General features: G+C 41.7%; 1 protein-coding gene across 2 annotated transcripts in view; it reads left to right on the forward strand.

Moving 5' to 3' along the window:
• The window catches only part of TADA1 (transcriptional adaptor 1), a 448,440-nt gene that overhangs the window by 182,523 nt on the left and 240,816 nt on the right, over window positions 1-25,101 (forward strand). Inside the window, exon 5 of one of the 2 annotated variants that reach the window (XM_044085222.1) lies at window positions 5,206-5,415. The exons of the other annotated variant lie outside the window; for it this stretch is intronic. Coding sequence (XP_043941157.1) covers window positions 5,206-5,415 — 210 coding nt within the window. The remainder of the gene's footprint in view (window positions 1-5,205; window positions 5,416-25,101) is intronic. 2 annotated transcript variants of the gene reach the window in all.

Here is a 25,101-nt window from a genome sequence, read left to right on the forward strand (position 1 = left end):
ATAGATGTCGTCCTCTTCCATGTTGCAGTATTCCTACCTACCATGACCATAGATGTCCTTCTCTTCCATGTTGCAGTATTCCTACCTACCATGACCATAGATGTCCTTTTCTTCCATGTTGCAGTATTCCTACCTACCATGACCATAGATGTCCTTCTCTTCCATGTTGCAGTATTTCTACCTACCATGACCATAGATGTCCTTCTCTTCCATGTTGCAGTATTCCTACCTACCATGACTATAGATGTCCTTTTCTTCCATGTTGCAGTATTCCTACCTACCATAACCATAGATGTCCTTCTCTTCCATGTTGCAGTATTCCTACCTACCATGACCATAGATGTCCTTCTCTTCCATGTTGCAGTATTCCTACCTACCATGACCATAGATGTCCTTTTCTTCCATGTTGCAGTATTCCTACCTACCATGACCATAGATGTCCTTTTCTGCCATGTTGCAGTATTCCTACCTACCTTGACCATAGATGTCCTTCTCTTCCATGTTGCAGTATTCCTACCTACCATGACCATAGGTGTCCTTCTCTTCCATGTTGCAGTATTCCTACCTACCATGACCATAGGTGTCCTTCTCTTCCATGTTGCAGTATTCCTACCTACCATGACCATAGGTGTCCTTCTCTTCCATGTTGCGGTATTCCTTCCCACCTTCCATACCCCCTATTTTCTATCTCTACTGGATGATTGATCTTTTGACGTCTGTGTCCACTCCCTACATGCTAATCTGTACAGCCCTTCAGGGGCATTTGTTCCTTAGCCTCAACTTGTTGTCTTGTACACCTTATTCTGTGCTTCAAGTTCTGAGGTCTGTGTGTGCAGACATCACATTTATGGTCCCTGTTTTATGGCCCTGCATGTGAAGTCCCATGCACCTACAGCAGCCAGGCTTAAGCTTTTGTATAGAGCCGACATTGGGTCACCTGAGGCAGGAAATCCCAGTCTGAGTACTGCAACATGGAAGAGAAGGACATCTATGGTTATGGTAAGATTTTACACAACTATTCTTTGGCTTGCGTATCTCCTCCTTGCATCTGATATTGCTGTCTGTGAAACGTCTTGCATGAAACAGCTGCTTCTCATGTATGGCCAAAGCAGAACATCATTTGAAACTCTGCTGCAGTCACTGCCATTATGTCACACAGTGCAGTTTCAGGTGCCTTTGTGATTCCCTGTGACCAGTATCAGGAGTTCTGATTCTGAACTTTCTTCAAAATAGTAGTTACAGTTTTCTGGAATTCCACACGCATGCAAGTCCAAATGAAAATAACGATGACTGAAGGAAAGCAAACACCTCGATCGTATAATAAATGGAGGCTGAAGCTTGGTAGCCTGCTTATTGTGGATGCTAAAATCCCTTGTTGCCCAGCACTTGAAGGTAGAAAAACGCAGTCTTTGATGAAATTAAATACTTTCAGTTTTAGTGTAACCAGCAGGATGTAGCTAGAATTTACAGTGTTGCACAACAGCTTCGATAATGTTCATACACACACACACACACACACACGTATGTGGGCGTACACACACACGTACTTGGGCATGCGCACACACACACACCTACGTGGGAGTACACACACACACACCTATGTGGGTGTACACACACACACACTACTATGTGAGCGTGCACACACACACACCTACGTGGGCGTATATATACACACACACACACACACACACACACACACACACACACACACACACACACACACACCTTCGTGGGCATGCACACACACACACACACACACGTGGGCGTACACAGACACACACACACCTTCGTGGGCATGCACAGACACACGCACACACACAACCTACGTGGGCGTGCGCACACACACACACACACACACACACACACACACACACACACACACACACACACACACACACACACACGTTGGCGTACACCCACACACACACACCTACGTGGGCATACACACACACACATCTACGTGGGCGTGCACACACACACACACACACACACATCTACATGGGCGTACACACACACACACACACACACACACACACATCTACTTGGGCGTGCACACACACATCTGCTTGGGCGTGCACACACACACACATCTACGTGGGCGTGCACACACACACACACACACACATCTCCGTGGGCGTGCACACATACACATCTACGTGGGCGTGCACACACACACCTATCTGGGCGTGCACACACACACACCTACGTGGGTATTCACGCACACACACACCTACGTGGGTGTACGCACACACACACACACACACACACACACACACACACACACACACACACCTATGTGGGCATGCGCACACACACCTATGTGGGCATGCGCACACACACACCTATGTGGGCGCGCACACGCACACACTTATGTGGGCGCGCACACGCACACACTTATGTGGGCACGCACACACCTATGTGGGCACACACACCTATGTGGGCGCGCACACGCACACACCTATGTGGGCGCGCACACGCACACACCTATGTGGGCGCGCACACGCACACACCTATGTGGGCGCGCACACACCTATGTGGGCGCGCACACACCTATGTGGGCGCGCACACACCTATGTGGGCACGCACACACCGATGTGGGCGCGCACACACCGATGTGGGCATGCACACACCTATGTGGGCGCGCACACGCACACCTATGTGGGCGCGCACACACACACCTATGTGGGCGCGCGCGCACACACACACCTATGTGGGCGCACACACCTATGCGCGCGCACACACACCTATGCGCGCGCACACACACATACGCGCCTATGCGCGCGCACACACATATACGCGCCTATGCGCGCGCACACACACACACCTGCGCGCGCGCACACACCTGCGCGCGCACACACACACACACCTATAGAGGCGCGCACACACACACACCTATAGAGGCGCGCACACACACACACCTATAGAGGCGCGCACACACACTCACCTATAGAGGCGCGCACACACACACACCTATGCGGGCGCGCGCACACACACACACACCTATGCGGGCGCGCACACACACACCTATGCGGGCGCGCGCACACACACACCTATGCGCGCGCGCACACACACACCTATGCGCGCGCACACACACACACACACCTATAGAGGCGCGCACACACACACACTCACCTATAGAGGCGCGCACACACACACACTCACCTATAGAGGCGCGCACACACACACACTCACCTATAGAGGCGCGCACACACACACACTCACCTATGCGGGCGCGCACACACACACACACACACACACCTATGCGGGCGCACACACACACACACACACCTATGCGGGCGCACACACACACACACCTATGCGGGCGCGCACACACACACACACACCTATGCGGGCGCGCACACACACACACACACACACCTATGCGGGCGCACACACACACACACACACACACACACCTATGCGGGCGCGCACACACACACACACACACACACACACACACACACACACACACACACACACACACACAAAATTCAGCTTCTTTTGCTTTTACTTCCATCCATTGTATCTGCTTTTTTACCGTACATTTATTAAGTACGGAATTGATAGCATTGTGCCTGTGTTAACGCACATCAGGATTTAACTGGGTATGTGCTGGTACTACAAGCATGCGGTGCCTGTGTTAAAGCACATCAGGATTTAACTGGGGATGTGCTGATATAACAAGCATGCGGTGCCTGTGTTAAAGCACATCAGGATTTAACTGGGTATGTGGTGCTCTGACAAGCATGCGGTGTCTTTGTTAAAGCACATCAGGATTTAACTGGGTATGTGGTGATATAACAAGCATGCGGTGCCTGTGTTAAAGCACATCAGGATTTAACTGGGTATGTGGTGATATCACAAGCATGCGGTGCCTGTGTTAAAGCACATCAGGATTTAACTGGGGATGTGCTGATATAACAAGCATATGGTGCCTGTGTTAAAGCACATCAGGATTTAACTGGGTATGTGCTGGTACTACAAGCATGCGGTGCCTGTGTTAAAGCACATCAGGATTTAACTGGGGATGTGCTGATATAACAAGCATGCGGTGCCTGTGTTAAAGCACATCAGGATTTAACTGGGTATGTGGTGCTCTGACAAGCATGCGGTGTCTGTGTTAAAGCACATCAGGATTTAACTGGGTATGTGGTGATATAACAAGCATGCGGTGCCTGTGTTAAAGCACATCAGGATTTAACTGGGTATGTGGTGATATCACAAGCATGCGGTGCCTGTGTTAAAGCACATCAGGATTTAACTAGGGATGTGCTGATATAACAAGCATATGGTGCCTGTGTTAAAGCACATCAGGATTTAACTGGGGATGTGGTGATATAACAAGCATGCGGTGCCTGTATTAAAGCACATCAGGATTTAACTGGGTATGTGGTGATATAACAAGCATGCGGTGCCTGTGTTAAAGCACATCAGGATTTAACTGGGTATGTGGTGATATAACAAGCATGCGGTGCCTGTGTTAAAGCACATCAGGATTTAACTGGGTATGTGGTGATATAACAAGCATACGGTGCCTGTGTTAAAGCACATCAGGATTTAACTGGGTATGTGGTGATATAACAAGCATGCGGTGCCTGTGTTAAAGCACATCAGGATTTAACTGGGTATGTGGTGATATAACAAGCATGTGTTATTCCAGTGTTATATTTTTTGCTTCCTGACTTTTGCCCTTCTCATATTATTTATGCATTTGAAGTTTTAAGTTTATTGCCCTTGCAGTGGACCAATTAAGTGTTCCCCCCTTAAAAATTAATTTGTTTACCATGATTTGCATAGTGTATGCCTATCTACATCTGTAACAGTAATTGTATGTTTACATTATGTACTGTTCTGTTTGCAGTTTTTATGTCAGAAGGTATAAAAGTCTTTCTGTACCATTCACCTGTTAACGCTATTGTCACTGTGCCACGCAATGCGGTGAGTACATAAAGAGTTCTTTTTTGGATTGTAGTTCTGCCCTCTTAGTAACATTTTTGTATGCAACTTTTCTCACCCTCTTTGGATGTATTTTCTTTCAAAGGTTCATAAATTCACGTCCTGCCCAGAGCTTACCTTATTTTGTTGTAATGAAATATTTTGCTTTGGAAAACCCTTATTCCGAGTTTGTTTTCGTTCTGTAAAAAATATTAACACTGTCCTGCATATGAGGGGTTGTAACTAAAATGCAGATCCTTTCCTTTTTAGCACCGATTTCAAGCTGTTAATCCCCTGTCAGGAGCACAGCAGTTTACTGCCAAAGATTCCCAGGAAGACGATGATCTCAAGTTATGTTCTTATACCATGACGCTGCCCACCCGTGGACAGCTGGAAGGGAGAATGATAGTTAGTGCATTTGAACATGGCTTGGATAATGTGTCAGAGGAGGCCGTCTCTGTTCTGGTGCACGCACTGGAGGTAAGCTTCTCCATTTGCTAATTGATGCCCTGAGTTCTAGGCAAGTTCGTGATGATCTGACTAGAAAATTACCGGGATAGGGTATGTTTTAATAACCGTCAGATGCATGCAGTCTGACTTGATCCCTGTTTGTACAGGCAAATATTGTATTTTAAGAAGAGCTTGCATTTTTCACCAATATACCAAATTTTTCTGGCTGTGTAGAGTTGCAGTTGATTTTGGAACCAGGAGTCTTGATTGATGGGTCCAGAGATGGAGGCAGTGGCCTCTCTGTATGTGGAGTGGTAGACAAGATGTCTCCAAGTGTGAAGAGGGAAGGGTAGACAAAAACATGTAAAACTTGGGGGAGGTGGCTTGATAAAATGGGGATGAAAGTTGTTAGGAAGTGCAGAGGGGAAATTCATAAGGAGGTGTGACTTAGAGGGGAACTGTCTATAGAGTAGGTGAGATTACTTCTGGAACATTCTGTAAGAAGGGAGTTAAGTACGGTAGAAAGGCGAGGAAAGAGAATTGATGGGTGTAAATGTAGCAATAAGGCTTTGGATGTGGCACTTCAAGCCTCATTTAAGGCAAAATTTTAAGTTGTAATGTCATGCAGACGTGTGGTAAGGGTCACCGGTCTTCTGACAAGTGAGAGAGCAGTGGGGGAAGCAGACCTGGAAGTAAAGTGAGGGGGCTTATGCAGAGGTGTTTGTGGATTACCAACACTGAGAAACTGCCTGTACCACATTTTGCTAGAATAAAGAAAGAACAAATGCTAGAATATAATTAGTGGCTGACAAAATGGTGCAAGAACAGAGAATTGACATAATGAGGAACTCGGAAGCAGTACATTGGAAAAGGAAGAGGTACAAGTCAAAGCCCATGTACAGAAGCAGGGTCCTTTTAAACCAAGTTGGAAAGGAGTAGGTTCTCTAATGGTTCTAGGGATCAAGGAAGAAAGGGTAGAAAATGAACCTTTTAAACCAAGTTGGAAAGGAGTAGGTCCTTTAATGGTTCTAGGGCTCAGAGAAGCAGGGGAGAAGATGAACATAAATATATCAACACAGTAAACATGGGCTACAGGTGATTGTGAGTAGTTTGTGGTTCTTATGGGTCAATCAGGCTTTGTGGAAAGGACAGCACATTGTAAAGGTAGGTAGCAGTGGATGTGAAGGCTTGACATGCATACTGTGTAGTAGAAGATGGGTCTGATGAGGTCACTGAGAGGTACAATTTGCATTCTGCTGGTGACTGAGATGGCTGATGGTAAAATGCACACTATATGAAGAGCAAGAACCTTCATCACAGGACATCCATCATTAAAGATACTGGCTTGTAGGTTTTAGCAAGAGATTAAGTTGTGGACTGAGGGGGAGTGGCTTGATGCCTACATCTGTCATGCCAGTCCAGCTTTCATTAGTAGACTTCTTAGGAGAGACTTATGCCTGGCCTACAGAGCAACCCAAGACCCAACCTAATGAACTTACAGCATATCCGTAAATAAAAATGAGTCTAGGGCTACCCATTCTAGGGCATGTGACTTAAATAGGACATGCTGGAAGGACAGATTTATCTCCCAGCGACTGCCATGTCTTTGGAACAGGCTACCAGTTCATGGGAAACAGAGCACCTCTATAACACTCTTCAAGAGGAACCTGGATGAGTGGATGGGGCACTGTATATTCTAACTGGGGATAGCGCCCACAACCCACATGGACATAAGCAGTCATCACTAAATGCAATCTTGGGTATTGACTAATACCTCTATGGCATTACATTGGATTGAAACGGCTAGGTTTAAAATGACCTATGGGTTGATAGCCTAATAATCTCCTATGATCATTAAGGGAGTGAGGAGAGAAGTTGAAGCTGAGATGGTAAAGATCTGAGGCATGTACATTAAGATGGCAGCATAGCGCACTGTAAGGGAATACAGTGCACTGGAAACAGCACCCTGTAAGGGAGTACATCACCCTGGAAAACAGCACACCTTAAGGTAGTACATCACACTGTAAGGAGAAGGGAGCTCATGTGGACAGAATGTCACTACAGAAGGTTAATTAATCCTTTGGCTAACATTAGTAACAGGTTTGCAATAAGGGGAAAAAACTAACATATTCCCTTTTCATGCTGTTTTTACCCCTGGTGCTAACATTAGTAACAGGTTTGCAATAAGGGGAAAAAACGAACATATTCCCTTTTCATGCTGTTTTTACCCCTGGTGCTAACATTAGTAACAGGTTTGCAATAAGGGGAAAAAACGAACATATTCCCTTTTCATGCTGTTTTTACCCCGGTGCTAACATTAGTAACAGGTTTGCAATAAGGGGAAAAAATGAACATATTCCCTTTTCATGCTGTTTTTACCCCGGTGCTAACATTAGTAACAGGCTTGCAATAAGGGGAAAAAAACGAACATATTCCCTTTTCATGCTGTTTTTACCCTGGTGCTAACATTAGTAACAGGTTTGCAATAAGGGGAAAAAACGAACATATTCCCTTTTCATGCTGTTTTTACCCCGGTGCTAACATTAGTAAGAGGTTTCCAATAAGGGGAAAACGAACATATTCCCTTTTCATGCTGTTTTACCCTGGTGCTAACATTAGTAACAGGTTTGCAATAAGGGGAAAAAACGAACATATTCCCTTTTCATGCTGTTTTTACCCCTGGTGCTAACATTAGTAACAGGTTTGCAATAAGGGGAAAAAACGAACATATTCCCTTTTCATGCTGTTTTTACCCTGGTGCTAACATTAGTAACAGGTTTGCAATAAGGGGAAAAAACGAACATATTCCCTTTTCATGCTGTTTTTACCCTGGTGCTAACATTAGTAACAGGTTTGCAATAAGGAGAAAAAACGAACATATTCCCTTTTCATGCTGTTTTTACCCCGGTGCTAACATTAGTAACAGGTTTGCAATAAGGGGAAAAAACGAACATATTCCCTTTTCATGCTGTTTTTACCCCTGGTGCTAACATTAGTAACAGGTTTGCAATAAGGGGAAAAAACGAACATATTCCCTTTTCATGCTGTTTTTACCCCTGGTGCTAACTTTAGTAACAGGTTTGCAATAGGGAAAAAACGAACATATTCCCGTTTCATGCTGTTTTTACCCCTGGTGCTAACATTAGTAACAGGTTTGCAATAAGGAGAAAAAATGAACATATTCCCTTTTCATGCTGTTTTTACCCCTTTCATGCTGTTTTTACCCCTTTCATGCTGTTTTTACCCCTGGTGCATTTTCATTCTCATTTTTGCATTTATTGGTATTTTTAAAGTTTTTACGTGTATTTTCATATAATGTTCTTTATGTTTGACTTTGTTGCTTACTTTTTACACTTTCTGCTGTTGCTTTGGTAATTTTCTGTTTAACCACAGTTTGTTTGTATTTATCTGCATCATATTTTAATTCTAGCTGCATTTGAAAACATTTGTTTCATTTTTATTACAGAAAGAAAATTCTGAAAGTTTTCATTTACAACAAAAGGCAGGGGATAGGGTGCATCTTTTAGGAGAAGATATATGGCCATAGTGAAATGCATTTTGTCAGCATTGATATATTTCTGCAGCCTGCCTGACGAGGGAAGTGTGGAGTGGAAGAATTAGCATTTACATCCTCGACAGTCTGTAGACAAAAATAATAATAAGGATGAAGAGCTCGTTACATTGTTACAAAAATAATAATAAGGATGAAGAGCTGGTTACATTGTTTCAAAAATAATAAGGATGAAGAGCTGGTTACATTGTTTCAAAAATAATAATAAGGATGAAGAGCTGGTTACATTGTTTCAAAAATAATAATAAGGATGAAGAGCTGGTTACATTGTTTCAAAAATAATAATAAGGATGAAGAGCTGGTTACATTGTTTTAAAAATAATAAGGATGAATAGCTGGCTACATTGTTTCATTTGTTTCAGGGAGCAGTTTACTATTTGGATGTCATTCAAAAAGGTTACATTGTTTCAAGGAGCAGTTTACTGTTTGGATGTCATTCAAAAAGGTTATATTGTTTCAGGGAGCAGTTTACTGTTTGGATATCATTCAAAAGAAAGTTGGGCTGAAAATGCAATGTGCAATTTGTGTTCCTCTAACAGCTAGTGGTCTAATGCAAATGCATGGTATTATCTTGCCGTTTCTAGGTGCATAGCAGCTGTGAGCAAAGTATGAATTGTTAAGTGTGATCCTTACTTGTGCAAGAAATTCATGTCTCAAAGGAACAGTAGAAACATAGCCAAATGTTATTTTAACCTCATTGCATTTCCTGAAGAATTGATTGAGGTTTGCAAAAGGGCTGTAGATACAGACTGTGCTAGAAAATGTCTTCCTGTAGATTTCATTTATATGCTGTCAACTGTAGTGTTTTAGGGTACGGTTAGAGAATATTTGCAGAATTAATGGTAGTATACAGAAATCTTTAGAGTCAGGATCATTCATAGAAAACTAAGGTCTGGTGAAAAAAGTGGCTTTGTAAGTAACCATCAAAGTTAAAGTTCTAGAGTTAATTTCTATTTGGATAAGCGGTTCTGAGAAGTCGAGTTGCAGCTTCTGTAAGAAGTATTCCTTTTAAATGAACTTTTGTTGAAACTGGTGATGTAAAGTGTAATAGGTCATTGCTTAACTTTTTGTTGTAGTTGCACAAAGCATATACACTCCCACGTCTGATAAATTGATGCAGTATCTGAAAATAAAGTCCTTTCAGTATGAAAAAAATCCTTCATTATTCCACTGCACACGGGTAGAATCAGTACTGATCTTTCAAAGTACTGGCCAGTTCCTATTTTATTTCTCCTATCAAAAATATTAGAAACTGTTTATAAACAACTTATCAACTGTATGATAGATAACCAGCTACTGTTTTCAAGACAGCACTACTTCATTCTTCATCACAGTAAAACTGCTGCTTTGCTGAATTTTGTTATTATGGTCGATGCCCACAGAAATGTCGGAAGCAAAGTCTTCACCATCTTACTAGATTTATCAAAATTTCCATCCTTAGGGCTCATCCGCTCTTCACCGCTGTGATTCTGTGGCTACTTTTCAAACAGCAGAAGCAGTGAAATGGGGAAAAAAACAGTTTCTCCACCTTCTTGCTAGTAACTATTGGTATCCCACAAGGATGTACACTAGGCCCCATACATGTCGACATATTCAACAATGACCTCTACACTGCTAAAAGAAATGCTATCCTAGTTCATTGACTTGACCCCAATCTGATATGCCCAATTTCTGTCCAAAGAGACCTTGCACAGCAAGCCTTTTTATCAGTTGAAACATGAGTAAATAATATGCAACTCCTCCTAATAAATTAGTGTTTTTTACCCCACAACACATCTTTACCAAAACACTGTTCACCATCATCTCTGCCAACAAAGCCATATTAGAAAAAGTAAACCACACAAAATTACTGTGTGTCATATACGATCATTTGAAATTCAATCGCCATGTATCACAAGCAATTAAAAGACTCATCAAAAACTAGGTACAGTATAAGAGTAAAAACTTAACTCACTTCCATGACCAGTAGACTTATAGCCTTTGATTTCTTACTGCCATCTCTCCTCTGTGTGGGGCTATGTTAAGATGTCGAAAGATGAAATAACCAAACACGTCTTTATCAACATGTAAATGCCGAATGGCCACTTCAGCAAAGTTTTTTCCAGGGAAAAATATTGCTCGGCCGAAGACAAACCAAACTTTCAAAGCCTACAGGCCCACACCCCCTCCAACTAAATAGACCAACTCAGAGATCGCACTGTAGTGGGGAAAAGGGCAAATCCTTGATGATGGCCAAGCAACTCCCCCCCCCCCCCCCGGGAAAAAATTTGCTGAAGTGGCCATTTGGCAATTGCAGAGGTCGATATATATGTGTCAATAAAGAAGTGTTCGGTGACTTTGTCTTTCAACCCGTAATATAGACCCCTCTATGCTGCCCCAATCTTCACTAACCTTGAAGTCTGACAACTGTCCGAATGTGAGCAATATTACAGTAAAATAGCCACATTTGTAGCAAACTGTAGCAATAGAACACACCACTGCCTAGTCCTCAGAGAATTAAACTGGTTAGAACTACCACACGAGGTAGCTCTTTCTTAGATAATTACAATTCATAGACCTCTGTATAAGTCAGAAAATTGCCAGCCTTTAATACAGCACTACTCCCCCAATAGAATTTGCACTCTAAAAAAATCACCAGTAACTACAACAAATAATATAATAATGCAGGTGAATCTTTATATTCAAATGTTGTAGCTACACTATAGATCCACATCCCACTACCACTGAAATCCATTCAGAATGCAGTCTTATTTAAAATTCATCTAAAACTTCATTTTGTTTAATCAGCGGACTTGATCTTGTACATTTCCAGGATAAACATCTCTGTTGTCTTCAGCTTGCCATATTGTCCAACCATTTCTCCACTTACACAATCCTATACCCCGCATCCAGTCTTCACCCATACATAAATAGTTTTACTAACATCTCCAGCTGAATACTTTATTTTGTGACACTGCTCACCTCCGCCTACATACTTCTGTTATTAACCTTATGATAGACATTAATGTACACAGTTGTTTCTGAACCTGCTTTCCATACCACCTCTTAAAACTACAATATTAACATTTTCTGCCCTACCTAGTTGCTTCTGTTAGCACCATTTCTTTAAACTTGTAAAGACTAATCTCATAATCCATTATCTGTCTGACAAACCCACTAATACATCCCTTCAAATGCTCCATCTTCATCATCTGCTGATGCAGAAGTATCTTTTATACTGTAATAATTGCCTCTATTTTGTTTGATGTCTGTTTATATATATCACTAAATGCCTGTTTAAAAATATTTCTAATGTATTGGAGCTTTTCTCCTCAGGCCTCTGCTGAAAAGTTTTTTTTGACTAAACCCAATCAGACAAACCCAGAACAAAAGCAAAATAAATATGATAAATGAAAGTGTTGTAGGTAGTGTGCTCTCACAACAGCATTCAGGAAACCAGTGAGGTTATCTAGCAACAGATTGAGAAACACTGACCAAGCCTGTTATTAACGTGGAACATTTATTCTCTGTAGCCTTATACTTTTGTAAGTCTTAAACAATGTTATTGTAACAGTGTTGCAGCATTGTTGGCATGCAGTTGCTTAGTAACAACACTGAGTAACAAGAATTAGGGAGTAATTTTAGAATTCTGCATTGAAACGTGTCGTGTGTACTTGTTGAGGGTTGAGACTGAAACCAGGGATATGAGCAGCATGTGGACATAACTTTGTAAGGGGGTCAAAGTCCCCATCACCTGTGTGAACTCTCTTTTCCCTGCCGCACCCAACCCTTGCACTGGCCTCCTACTGCCTTTGTAATTTTCATCCTCCGCATTGCTCATTCCTAACCAAGTATCCCCAGACATGACCTTCCACCAGGTGGGCCTACCAGTGCTGAGAAAGTCAATCTTAAAGAATGTCAGTGTAGTCTTAGGGATTGTGCAGTCTCAGAGTTAGTGTAAATAAGTAGCAAGGGGTTTAGGGGCTGCAGTGGTGCTTGCACTAAAAGCACACTTAGGCACGGAGGGAGTATGTACAGTGTGTGTGTGTGTGTGTGTGTGTATATGTATATATGTATGTATGTATATATATATATATATATATATATATATATATATATATATATATATATATATATAAAATACACATACATATACATATATATGTATAGGTTTACCAACATAATGTTGAATTTCATAGTGTCTGATAGTCATTTGGTTGAAAAATAACATCTCAACCCAAAACATTGAATTATCAAAATGTCTACAATCATTTAATTGAAAAAGCAATGAGATCAACCCTACTATTTTTCAGGGGGGCTATGCCGCCCTGCACCCCCCATGTGGGGGGCTGCACCCCCCCCTACTTAAATATATCAACTCCGAGATTGCACTACAGTGCAGAAATGGGCAAATTGTATACTTTCAACAATGTTCATCGTGCATACAGGGCCCCTTTCAAGGCCCCATGCCTAAAAAGCAGATGCTCAAAATGGCTGAGGATTTGATTACTCTTATCAGGGGTTCTCAACCCCCCTCGGACAAAAGGCCCATTTTATTTCAACATTTTGATCATCCAATATAGTGTGTTCAACCAATTCAGTTTCAACCATTTAGCATTCAACATTATGTCAGTAAACCATATATAACAGGTCTACTTTGATTCACTGAAAACTCATTTCACTGAATTTCAATTCACCCTCAAAAAATCGCTGAAAGCTCAAATCACTGAAAACTTATTTCACTGAGTTGCATTTCACTGAGTGTAAGTACTGTTAGTTGGGGGGCACAGCCTACTTAGTTTTTATATTTATGAATCTCATTTCACTGAAAGCTAACAATATAAAACAAAAAGTAGTTGGAGGGCTGTGCCCCCCCACACCCAATAACTACATATCTACATATACTAACTCTAGGATCGCACTACAGTGGGGAAAAGGGCATACATGTTTTATTTGCCCAACAGTACTTACGTTCAGTGATTCAGTGAAATGAGTTTTCAGTGATTTGAGCTTTCAGTGATTTGGGGTGAATGTTTTGAAATTAGTGGAGAGATTTCAGTGAAGAGAGTTTTCAGTGAATCAAAGTAGACCCATATATACACGTACACATGTACTGAGAGACAGCCTTACAAGACTATCTGCAAATATATAGAGCTGAGTATATTTTTCTGTATTATTCTGTATTATAGAGCTAAATTGTTGCTTAGATATCTGTTGTCTTACTGTTCTGCAAATATACAGAGATCAGTATATATTTTTCTGGTTTTATAATTTGCACTGTGATTCCTCACATCTCTGGTGAAACTGTCTTCCCCACCCCCCTCCCTGTTCTTGGTTTGTAGTTTAAATTTGGTTGCTTTTGCAGTGCCTGCCTCACTGTAGATTTGATCTAGGGCACTCCCCCAGTCCCATCTCTTTACCGCATTCTACCTAATAAACCCTTTCTGCACTTGCTTTTAGTCCTTTTTAATTTAATTACATTTTTTCAAACTGTGTGTGGACTAATATTGCTACATACTCAAGTGTGCCAGCTTGCACTGCATGTGAATTGTTTTTACTACTGTTTTTGCTACTTTTTTGAAAAAAAAAAAAATTGTAAGCCGGTTTCCTACCGTTCCTGTAATTAGTGTTCCAGATACAGATTTGCTGTATCCAGGACTGTTTGTAAGCTTCTTAGCCCCCCCCCAAGCCTTTCTGTGTTGGAGGGAAGCCTTCTAGCTTATCAGTGGGAGTGGTAAGCATTAGGTAACCTGTCTACCACATAGGGAGTGGTTCTGGCCCAGAATTTGTAGTTATTGGCCGTTTGGGCGGTCTTCCATCTCTCTCAACTTTCTAATTTGAAGGCCTGCATTTGCACTTGTTTCTGTCCTGTAACTCCTGGGCCCATCTCATTTGCTCACTCAAAAAAAAAAAAAAGATATATCTGCTTTTACTGTACTTGTGTTTCTTCCTACTTTATTTTGCTTTTGCGTCATCTTAAAAGTACTCAATTGTAGTTATTACTGCTTGGTGTAACTCATTCTAAGCCTTTTAGTTTAAGCACTTGGGCTTCAGACCAGTTGTTTTACATTAAGAAGGTTTGTGGTCTGCACTGTAGTGGCAGAACAGGTAGCTTACATACTTCTAAGTTGGAAACTGCTGATTGAGGGCTCAGTGTCTGTTATTCTAAAAGTGTATTACTTCTGGTTAAAGTACTTGGGCTTCATGCCAGTTATTTTACATTAAGAGGGTTCGTGGTCTGCACTCTTGTAGGAGGAGAGGCTGGACTCTGCCCTTCTGAGCTGGGAATTTCTGGTTAAAGGCTTATAGTGCCTGCATATTTGAACTGCTTCTTACTGTAATTTGTACACCTTGTTTGCTGTAGCATAGACTAGGTCCAGGCCTGCTGAATCTAGCTTTGTTTGTATAACTTGAGCACTAATCCAGGCATTCTTTAAAGTATTCAATTGTATTTATTAATGCTTGGTAGTAACTTGATTAAAGTGTAGCTATCATTCTAAGTCTTTTGAATTAAGCACTTGGGCTTCAGACCAGTTGTTTTACATTAGGAAGGTTTGTGGCCTGCACTGTGGTGGCAGGACAGGTAGCTTACATCCTTCTAAGTTGGGAACTGCTGATTGAGGGCTCAGTGTCTGTTATTCTAAAAGTGTATTAGTTCTGGTTTAAGCACTTGGGCTTCAGGCCAGTTATTTTACATTAAGAAGGTTCATGGTCTGCACTCTTGTGGGAGGAGAGGCTGGACTCTGCCCGTCTGAGCTGGGAATTTCTGGATAAAGGCTTATAGTGCCTGCATATTTGAACTGTTTCTTACTGAAATTGGTACACCTTGTTTGCTGTAGCATAGACTAGATCCAGGCCTGCTGAATCTCGCTTTGTTTGTATGCTTGTTATTTCCCTGAAACGCTAATTCCACCTAAAACGCGGCTTTTCAGCTCTTCTGTGGATCCCTAGTGATATCTGCATTGCTTACTGTACTTATTTCCTTGTTTCACTTGAAAGAAAGTTACTGTTTATCGTTTTTGCATTTAAGTTACCTGTAACACATTGCATTTAAGTTACCTGGCACTTGCTCACTAAAGCAATTATATAAGTCAGCACTAAAAAATTAAAAGCACTACACCCTCACAAACTCCCCTTGTGTACCTTGTTCCCCATTGGCCCTTTTTTTCAATTATAAAGGAATTCCCAATACTATTGTATCATGTCCAAAGGTCAGTTGTCAATCTCCTCTCCGATCCAGCTGGTGAATCTGGGAATCTTGAGGCAATGTTACAACTGCCTCATGTACACAGACAACCCTCTCCTCCTCCCAACAAATTCCAACACATGTGAGGGATGCAACCATATAGCCAAACTGGAGGCTAAGTTCTCTCAACTCAGTACTGGCGTAACCAGTCAGGAGGAGAAGGAAACCACACTCACTACAATTCCAGTCTCACATAGACCTACCACGACAGCAAACCAAACACATAAAAACATACTCGGAGGCTCTAAATAAAAATCTGCCTAAGCAGCAGAGACCTCCAAAGCAGACACCCAAGCAACCGCTACCCCAAAACACGTGCAACACATAGCTCACAAAGCCAGTGTGCCGAACAGTCACAGCCCTTAAGGCTAAACAACACACCTGATACACTTGTAATAGGTGACTCTCTATTGTCAGGCACACTGATGTCCCGCTCACCAGGCTGAACAAGGAGAAGGGCACGGTGAGCTGCCTGTCGGGCGCTAGGATCCGCCACATAACACAAGCACTCAGGTCACTCCAAGGCAAGTACAAATATGACTCTGTCATTGTCCATGCTGGTGTGAATGACCTGAGACATACCTCCCTGGACTACATGAAGAGAGACATAGAGGAGCTTTCTGAGCATGTAGCCCAGGCCGGTATGACCCTGACCTTGAGTAGCATCTTACCCACACCAAGAATGATGCCACAATATGAAGACAAGATGATCAATTTCAACAATTGGCTTAAGTATTGGTGTCATTCAAAGGGAATCCAATGCCTGTCAGCCTGGGATGACAAGCCACGATGCTTCTCTAGGGACAGCTTGCAACTGTCACCCCTGGGCTTTCGGATATTGGCAAAGGCTGTTGCTACCCTCATAGTGCCTTTTTTAGGCAAGGCTCAAAAGACAAACCCACCTCCATAGGTATCACAAGGGATAAGAAACTAAGAGTAATGCTACTCAACGCCAGAAGTCGAAACCTCAAGATGCACGCACTCAAAACTCTCCTTAGAATGGAGAACATCGATATCTGTGCAGTAACAGAAACCTGGTTCAAGGCTCCCGAGAGCAACCCAGCACTACCAGGTTATACCTCATACCATGCTTTTCGGCCCCAAAACTTGGACCGAACCACAAAAGTAGGGGGAGTATCAATATTCGTCAAAGATACCCACACCTCCAGGTTGGTGGCACAGCACGAAGCATCAGAGACTATCCATGTGCAACTAACAGTGGGTAAAACTGCCTTCCAGTTTATAGCCTGCTACAGATCACCCTCCCAAACCCAGGAACCCCACTCAGCCTTCCTGAGAACACTGGAAAATATGAAGGTCTCTCCAAACACCATTATATTGGGCGACTTCAACTACCCAACCATAGACTGGGAGCATTACTCTAGCTCCAACACCCTAGCCCAAAGGTTCCTAAAATTTATAAACTCAAATGCTATGGAACAACTTGTTACCACTCCCACAAGAGGGGAAAACATACTAGACCTGATCATCACCAACATGGGGACTCTGTGCTCCAGACCAGAAGTGTATCCCTCACTGGTAAGATCAGACCATAAACTAATCTCACTGGATATTCACTTCCCGACCCCACCCCCTGCCCAGAAAACCACAGTGAAAAACTTCTCTAAAGCAAATTTCACACTCCTCAAAACTGAGGTGGAGTCCTTCAAAGCCCCCAGGCCTGTGGAAAATATGGCCCAGACCGCAGAATCCTGTATAAACGCATTCTATGAACACCTTCAGGAATGCATGGATCATGCAATCCCAAATAAAACCAAGACCCAATCCTCCAAAGGCAGGCGTCCTGTCTGGTGGACCCCAGCCATAAATAAACTATACAATAGAAGGAGGAAACCACTACATGATAGAGTTATATAAAGAACTGCAGCCACAAAACAAAGACTCCGTTAGGAAAGCGAAAAACCAAAATGCCAATAATGGATCCAAACAGGAGTCACCACACGAAAAATGAAGTAGAACTTTCTTTATTGTTACATAAAAACCACACAAGCGGTTTCACGTAGGTTAACTACGCTTCATCAGGTGTAAATGTTAGAAACAAATAAACCATCTTTATACTTGGCTTTTAGGTGGGAAAACCAGATAATCAAAGCACAATTAGATAGCAATTAAGACAACTTGTGTTATATTTAAAAGGGCAATGGTCTATCATTAGGAGAATGGTATGAATACATGTCAAAACCATTCAATGGCAAAAGTTTCAAATGCTCTTTTTATACAATATATTGAGTGTGTAACACATAAATCACAATATCATTAAAAATAAATGCAACACAGAAACATCGTTGTTTAAATGAGTTGAGGCTAGTCAGTACTAGCTTGCAATTAGTTACCACACTCTTGTAAATAATGTAATATTCTACAAATTCATGCATTATCCCAATAATGTTATATTCCTCTGACATGGAATATACAATAACAGATTAAAATTATCTAATATTTAAAACCAACGAAACCATCGTTTAAAGCTAGATTACCAGACCACATAGCATCTGCATGATTCAAGGAAATAAAGTGCCTCCTCAAAACAATTCAAACTGAGAGAATAACAGTAAGTCCCTCAGACAAACTGAAAGCAGTTGTCAAGTAACCTTCCGTTCTAAGACATTTTAAAAACCAGATCTCATTCATTAATCTCACTAGCACGTAATGACTCTAGCACCCAACGGCCATTATGATTAAAAATTACTCAATGAATAGAAAATTTAAAAACAAAAACAAAGACAAAAACATTTACTTTCGAACATTGTTTAGAGGCAAAAACAAAAACATCCAATTTCAGCAACGTTCATATACAGGAACGACAGACTCTCAAAACCAGTAATTCCTTCATATCAGGCTCTCCAAATATTCATCAATCACCTATGAAGCTACCTCGCAAACTATGTAATAACCGTGCCTGGCAAATAAACAACCACCATATCTGGACTTATTAGAAAACGTAGTTTTGTTACCAGTTAACTAAAAAGGTTTAAAAACGCCCTCAGTTACAAAACTAATCGGCGTTTAAACTTCATCCGTTAGCATCACTTAGCTGGCACCTTCCCAGATGACCAACCAACATTTATAGACTAATAGCAGTAAAAAAGCTGTAATAACAAAAGCTGCTCACCATGCGATGCATCATCCTTACCATCCGATCAATCCCCATAAACAAAACAAGCCAAAGCAAGGCAAGACATGAGCAATCCAACTCAGAGGTGTTCGCGATCAGAAGTACTGATAGCCGAAACTGAATACTGAATACTCATACCTCTGACGCTCTCAGCACCTCCGCATCTACCATATATAACTGCAACCAAGATATTTACCAAGAATGCTACCATGTCTAAACTTGTTAAATTCTTAACTACTAAATAAAACAAAAAACTGCTTCCAATACCTAAAACAAATAATATACAAGATCAACATCAAACAGATATAAACCTAATTCAACTCAACACAAATAACTATTGGAAGTGGAAACACAGCATTGATGCTGTTTACTCATGGGCAAACCATCTAAAAGTATGAAATAAATAACAAATCCATCCGGGTCAAAAAATCCAAGGAATGAATGACCTCAAGACAATGTCTTTGTTATATAAAGTAAACACACAATATTATTGCTGTTTTATCGTATTCAGACCATCTAAAATAAACAACAAGTCCATCTGGATCAAAAAATCTAAAAAATGAATAACCTCAAAAAAATCTTTACTATATAGATGGCTACATAGTCATGACCATCAAACTAAAAAAATAAAAATAATGATATTATCAAAATCTTATAGTATTAATACAAAATATAAAAAATGACATATTGTATAATGAATATATATTAGATGTTCAATACTTCTTTCGATTATCTAAAACAGGTTTAATGGATACTGAATAATTAATACCTGGGGGTATATGTGCCCTTAATGTAAAAATCCATTTCAATTCTCTAATGGCCAGCTGATTATTGGTATCACCTGCTCTGGGGCTCAATGGCAACATTTCTAAAACTTTAAACCCAAAAGTATGACTGGGATGCTCCATGACATGTTTGGCTAAAGCATTAGACTCTTTTTCCTTCCTAATATCATAACAGTGGTTGTATACCCTATCACGTAGCCGTCTCTTTGTTAGGCCAACGTAAAATGCATCACAGAAAATACATGTAGCTAAGTATATCAAGTTGCTACTATTACAGTCACTATAGAACCTAGGAATAAAGGAAAAATGCCTTCAGGATGAATAAAACTAACCTTTTTAGATATAAACGGACACATCGAACATCCACCACATGGGAAAGTACCCAATTTTTCATAAACAGTATTATTAAATGAATATATGTGCTCTGAGCATAAAATTTCTTTCATATTCTGAGAGGTTCTATATGTAAATCTGGGATGTTCTCCAACTATAGTTTTTGTGAAGGCGTCTGTAACCAATACATTCCAGTTTCTAGTGATAATCTTGTTCAAACTGAAACTGTCACTAGTAAAATTGGTGACATAACTTAATTTATCTGTAAATCTGGCTTTCGCTGTAATGCAATAATTATTGCCCCTGTGTTCCTATCAGTTGCTGTTCCATCTGAATTATAATTTTTGTCTATAAATCGCTGTTTACAGTCCATAAACATTTTAAGGATAACCCCTTTCTCTAAATAATACCTCTAGAGTGTTTATTTCTCTTTCTAAGGAGTCACTACTCTGGCAGATTTTAAAAATTCTATGCATTTGGCTAGATATTATGCCTTTAAAGGTATACCTGGGATGCATGCTGCTAAAATGTAGCAGCGTATTTCTCCAGGTTGGCTTCCTGTATAGAGATGTAATTATCTTGTCATACTCAAACTCTAGTTGTAAGTCCAGAAAATGTGTCTTAACATGGGAGGTCTCTATTGTGAATCTTAAAAAAGATGAAGAGTTCTCCAGTTCATTAACAAATCTAATACATTCTGATTCGGTTCCATCCCATACAAAGAGGACGTCATCTACAAATCTCTTGTAAACTCTCACTCTTTTAAACTCAGGATGGTTAAACAAATGTTCTTGTTCCCAGTTATATACAACCAAGTTGGCATAACTGTTAGCACAGGGGGGTACCCATGGCAACCCCCCAGACCACAGAATCCTTTATAAACACATTCTATGAACACCTTCAGGAATGCATGGATCATGCAATCCCAAATAAAACCAAGACCCAATCCTTCAAAGGCAGACGTCCTGCCTGGTGGACCCCAGCCATAAACAAACTATACAATAGAAGGAGGAAGCTACTACATGATAGAGCAAAATCCCAAAAAGGGAAGGCGTCTCTGATCAGTATTAGCAAAAAACTACGGGCACTCATAAAATCGTCTAAGGCCAGCTTCGAGAGAAAAATTGCACAGGACACTAAGGATAATCACAAGGCTTTCTTTAGTTATGTTAGGAACCTGGGTGGGAATTCCCAGATATGCTCAGAATTAGTCCAAAATGACAAAAAATACACCGAACCCACAGACATTGCCAACATCCTAGCTGACAGGTTCAGTGCAAACTTCTCCCCCCTCCCCCACCAAAAGGGCAAATGTCTATCCCAGCAGAGTGCTGCCCCCCTGACATCTCAGATGCTCAGGTAAGAGCCGCCCTCTCCAAAGCAAAAAACACAGCATCAATGGGACCAGACGGTGTCCCAGGCTGCGTCCTACATGAACTCCAAGAAGAGCTAAACCCAAACATAAAACTACTGTTCAGTCTCAGCCTTACTACAGGATATGTACCCAAAGAGTGGCGTACAGCAACAGTGGTCCCTTTCCACAAAGGTGTTGTCTCAATGGATCCTGGAAGCTGTCGCCCCATAAGCCTGACTAGCTTGGTCTGCAAAGCTATGGAAAGGATCATCATGGACCTCATAAATAAAGATATAGGGGACCTACAGACACTGGATCCTACCCAGTTCGGCTTTGTTAAGGGCAGATCCTGCCTCTTAAACCTGGTCGATTTTTTTGAAACAGTCAGTAAGGCCATTGACGAGGGGAAGGTGGTCTACACAGCCTACCTGGACCTCGCAAAAGCCTTCGATACAATACCCCACTCGGGCATTATAGATAAGCTTACCAGCTTAAATATAAACCCCTATGTCACTAGATGGGTTGCAAACTGGCTCAAGGACAGAACCCACATGGTTAGAATTGCTGGAGCCATGTCGGACTCCAAACCAGTTACAAGTGGCGTCCCACAAGGCTCAGTCCTGGGACCTCTCTTGTTCGGTATATATTTCTCGGAGGTACAGGCCAACACGGAAGGACTGTGGCTGACCAAGTTCGCAGATGACTGCAAACTGGGCGCCATAATCGACTCTCCAGTCGATACAAGCATCCTACAAAAGGGCCTCATAGAAACAGACAACTGGTGCCAGAGCCATGGCCTCAAGCTAAATGCCAAAAAGAGTATAGTCATCCCCTTTGGCAAAAACAAAGTGCCCACAAATTACCACATAGGTGGTAATCCATTAAGTACCGAAGAAGTAATTAGGGACCTGGGGCCCCAAGTTGATAGCAATCTCTCATTTGACAACCACATGGCCAAAGTAGTTAGAAAAACATTTTATGTGGCCCACCTAAACATGAAGGGATTCACATCTAGATCAGGGGAGGTCATCGTGCCTCTTTACTCATCCCTCATCAGGCCCATAATTGAGAACAGTGCCCCTTTTGGGATGTACCTTACCAGACACCTGCAGCAACTGGAAAGACCCCAAAAGTACCTCACCAAGAGGATCAAAGGGCTCAAACAGATGCCATATGCTGCCCCTTTGAAGAAACGCCAGCTCTACTCAGTGGCATACCGCCTGCTCAGAGGCGATCTGTGCCTGACATATAAAGCCATGTCCAACCCGGAATTAATGGACATGCTGCACCTCAGAAAATCCAAATCCCATCGAGTTACGTGCTTGAGAGACTTGAACCTCAGCACTGAAATAAATAGGACATGCTGGAGGGACGATTCATAACCCAGAGGCTCCCTTCACTCTGGAATAAAATCCCAGTCCGAGTTAGGCAGAGTCCCTCATTGACTCTCTTCAAGAGGAATCTTGATGAGTGGATGGGAGATCGCAGGTTTACCCCGGTTATCACTTCTGTGTCACTGTTAGACAGAGGCACAGTATACTAACCTCGAAAAAGGGCATAGCAAAATTAATTCAAAATGGGTGGCGAAAGCCAAACACACTCTGGCTTATGCTTATAAATGCCCTAGGGCAGATAGCCTAGTATGAACCTATGTATGTTGTTGTTGTGTCTTTCGGCTTTTCCCGGTTAGGTGTCGCCACAGCGGAACTCCTGTCTGCTAATGATTGGCAGTAGATTTTTACGTGCCGAGTTGCCAGCCCTGATGCACAACCTTCAACGAAGGTACGCCCATTCACGCATATCTCCACACAGAAGATGCTTTAGCTGAGAATCGAACAGGACAACGTCTTACTGTGAGGCGACAACTGTATGTAATATATGTGTATGTATGTGTGTGTGTGTATATATATATATATATATATATATATATATATATATATATATATATATATATATATATATATATATATATATACATATACACACACACATACACGGGTCTACTTCATAACACTGAAATTTCATAACGTTGAATTTCATAACATTTAACATTCAAAACACTGAAAACCCAAAACATTGAAAATTCATAACATTGAAAACTACATTGCACAAGTAAATAACCTCCCCTGCACCTACAACACCTAACTAACTAACACACTTTCTACTGTGTTTCTGGAGGGGGCAAGCACTGCTAACTACAGTGGAAAAAAGTTAATTTCCTAACCTAACACACCGAGTTTAGGAAATTAACTTATTTCCGCTGTAGTGCGATCTTGAACTTGGTATATTTAATTTATGGGGGGTGTGGGAGGGCAGAGTCCCCCACATGGGGGGTGCAGAGGGGCTTGCCCCCCTGTGAAATGTAGTAGACAGTGTGTTTGTTAGGTGGCGTTATAGGTGGAGTGGATGTTGTTAATATATGCATTATAGTTTTCAGTGTTATGAAGCACACTTTCAATGTTATGAGTTTTCAGTGTTTTGAAATTTCAATGTTCTGGTCTCAGTGTTACGAAATTTAATGTTATGAAATTTCAGTGTTATGAAGTAGATCCACATAAACACACACACACACATATATATATATGTGTGGGTGTACTCACAAACCGAATGTCAACATGATGTTCTTCGTGTTTCACTGTTGCATTCATTACATTTGGGTTATCTGCCTACAGGTAGCCCTCAGCCGGCCTGATTATCAAAGTGTTGGATTCCTGCGTTCAGATGCTGTCTCTTCTTCCATGACGTCAGGTCATCAGGGGTGTAAAATATGCAGCCGATGCCATTACTCCAGTCTTTCTTGCCGCGTGGTGCTCAAAGCAGAAGCAGTTCGCAAGTGCCGGTCGGCAGACTTCTGAAATTTTCGTTTTCGAGTTTCAGAACCAAAGTCTTCAAAAAAGCTAAGTTCCTTTTTCTTGCTCTTAACCGATGTCAGTAAGTTAACAATTGTCTTACCTGTGGAAAGCAAATACCTCCTAAAGATTTTCATTCGTACTGCATTCCTTGCTTTGGTTCAGACCACAACGTCCCTTGCTGTCGGTTTTGTGCCTTATTCAACCCCCGAACCATTCGTCGTCGGGATATTTTCGCAGCAAATTATTTTGGTACTCTGTTTAACTATCCAGAAATGGCTTCGGTAAGCCATCCGACTACCGATATTCCGAAAAAACGAAAGGATAAAGACAGAGACAGACCGCATATGTCCAAAATTGCCGACGACGCTTCCGTTAATCTAGTTGCCAGTTCGCCGGTACACAGTGAGGCACTTATGCAGCCCCTGATACCCGCTACTTCAGATTCATAGGCCTCTACTGA

Source organism: Protopterus annectens, chromosome 10.part0 (genome assembly GCF_019279795.1).
Source record: "Protopterus annectens isolate FY-2018-M chromosome 10.part0, PAN1.0, whole genome shotgun sequence".
In the NCBI taxonomy this organism is placed as follows: domain Eukaryota; kingdom Metazoa; phylum Chordata; order Ceratodontiformes; family Protopteridae; genus Protopterus; species Protopterus annectens.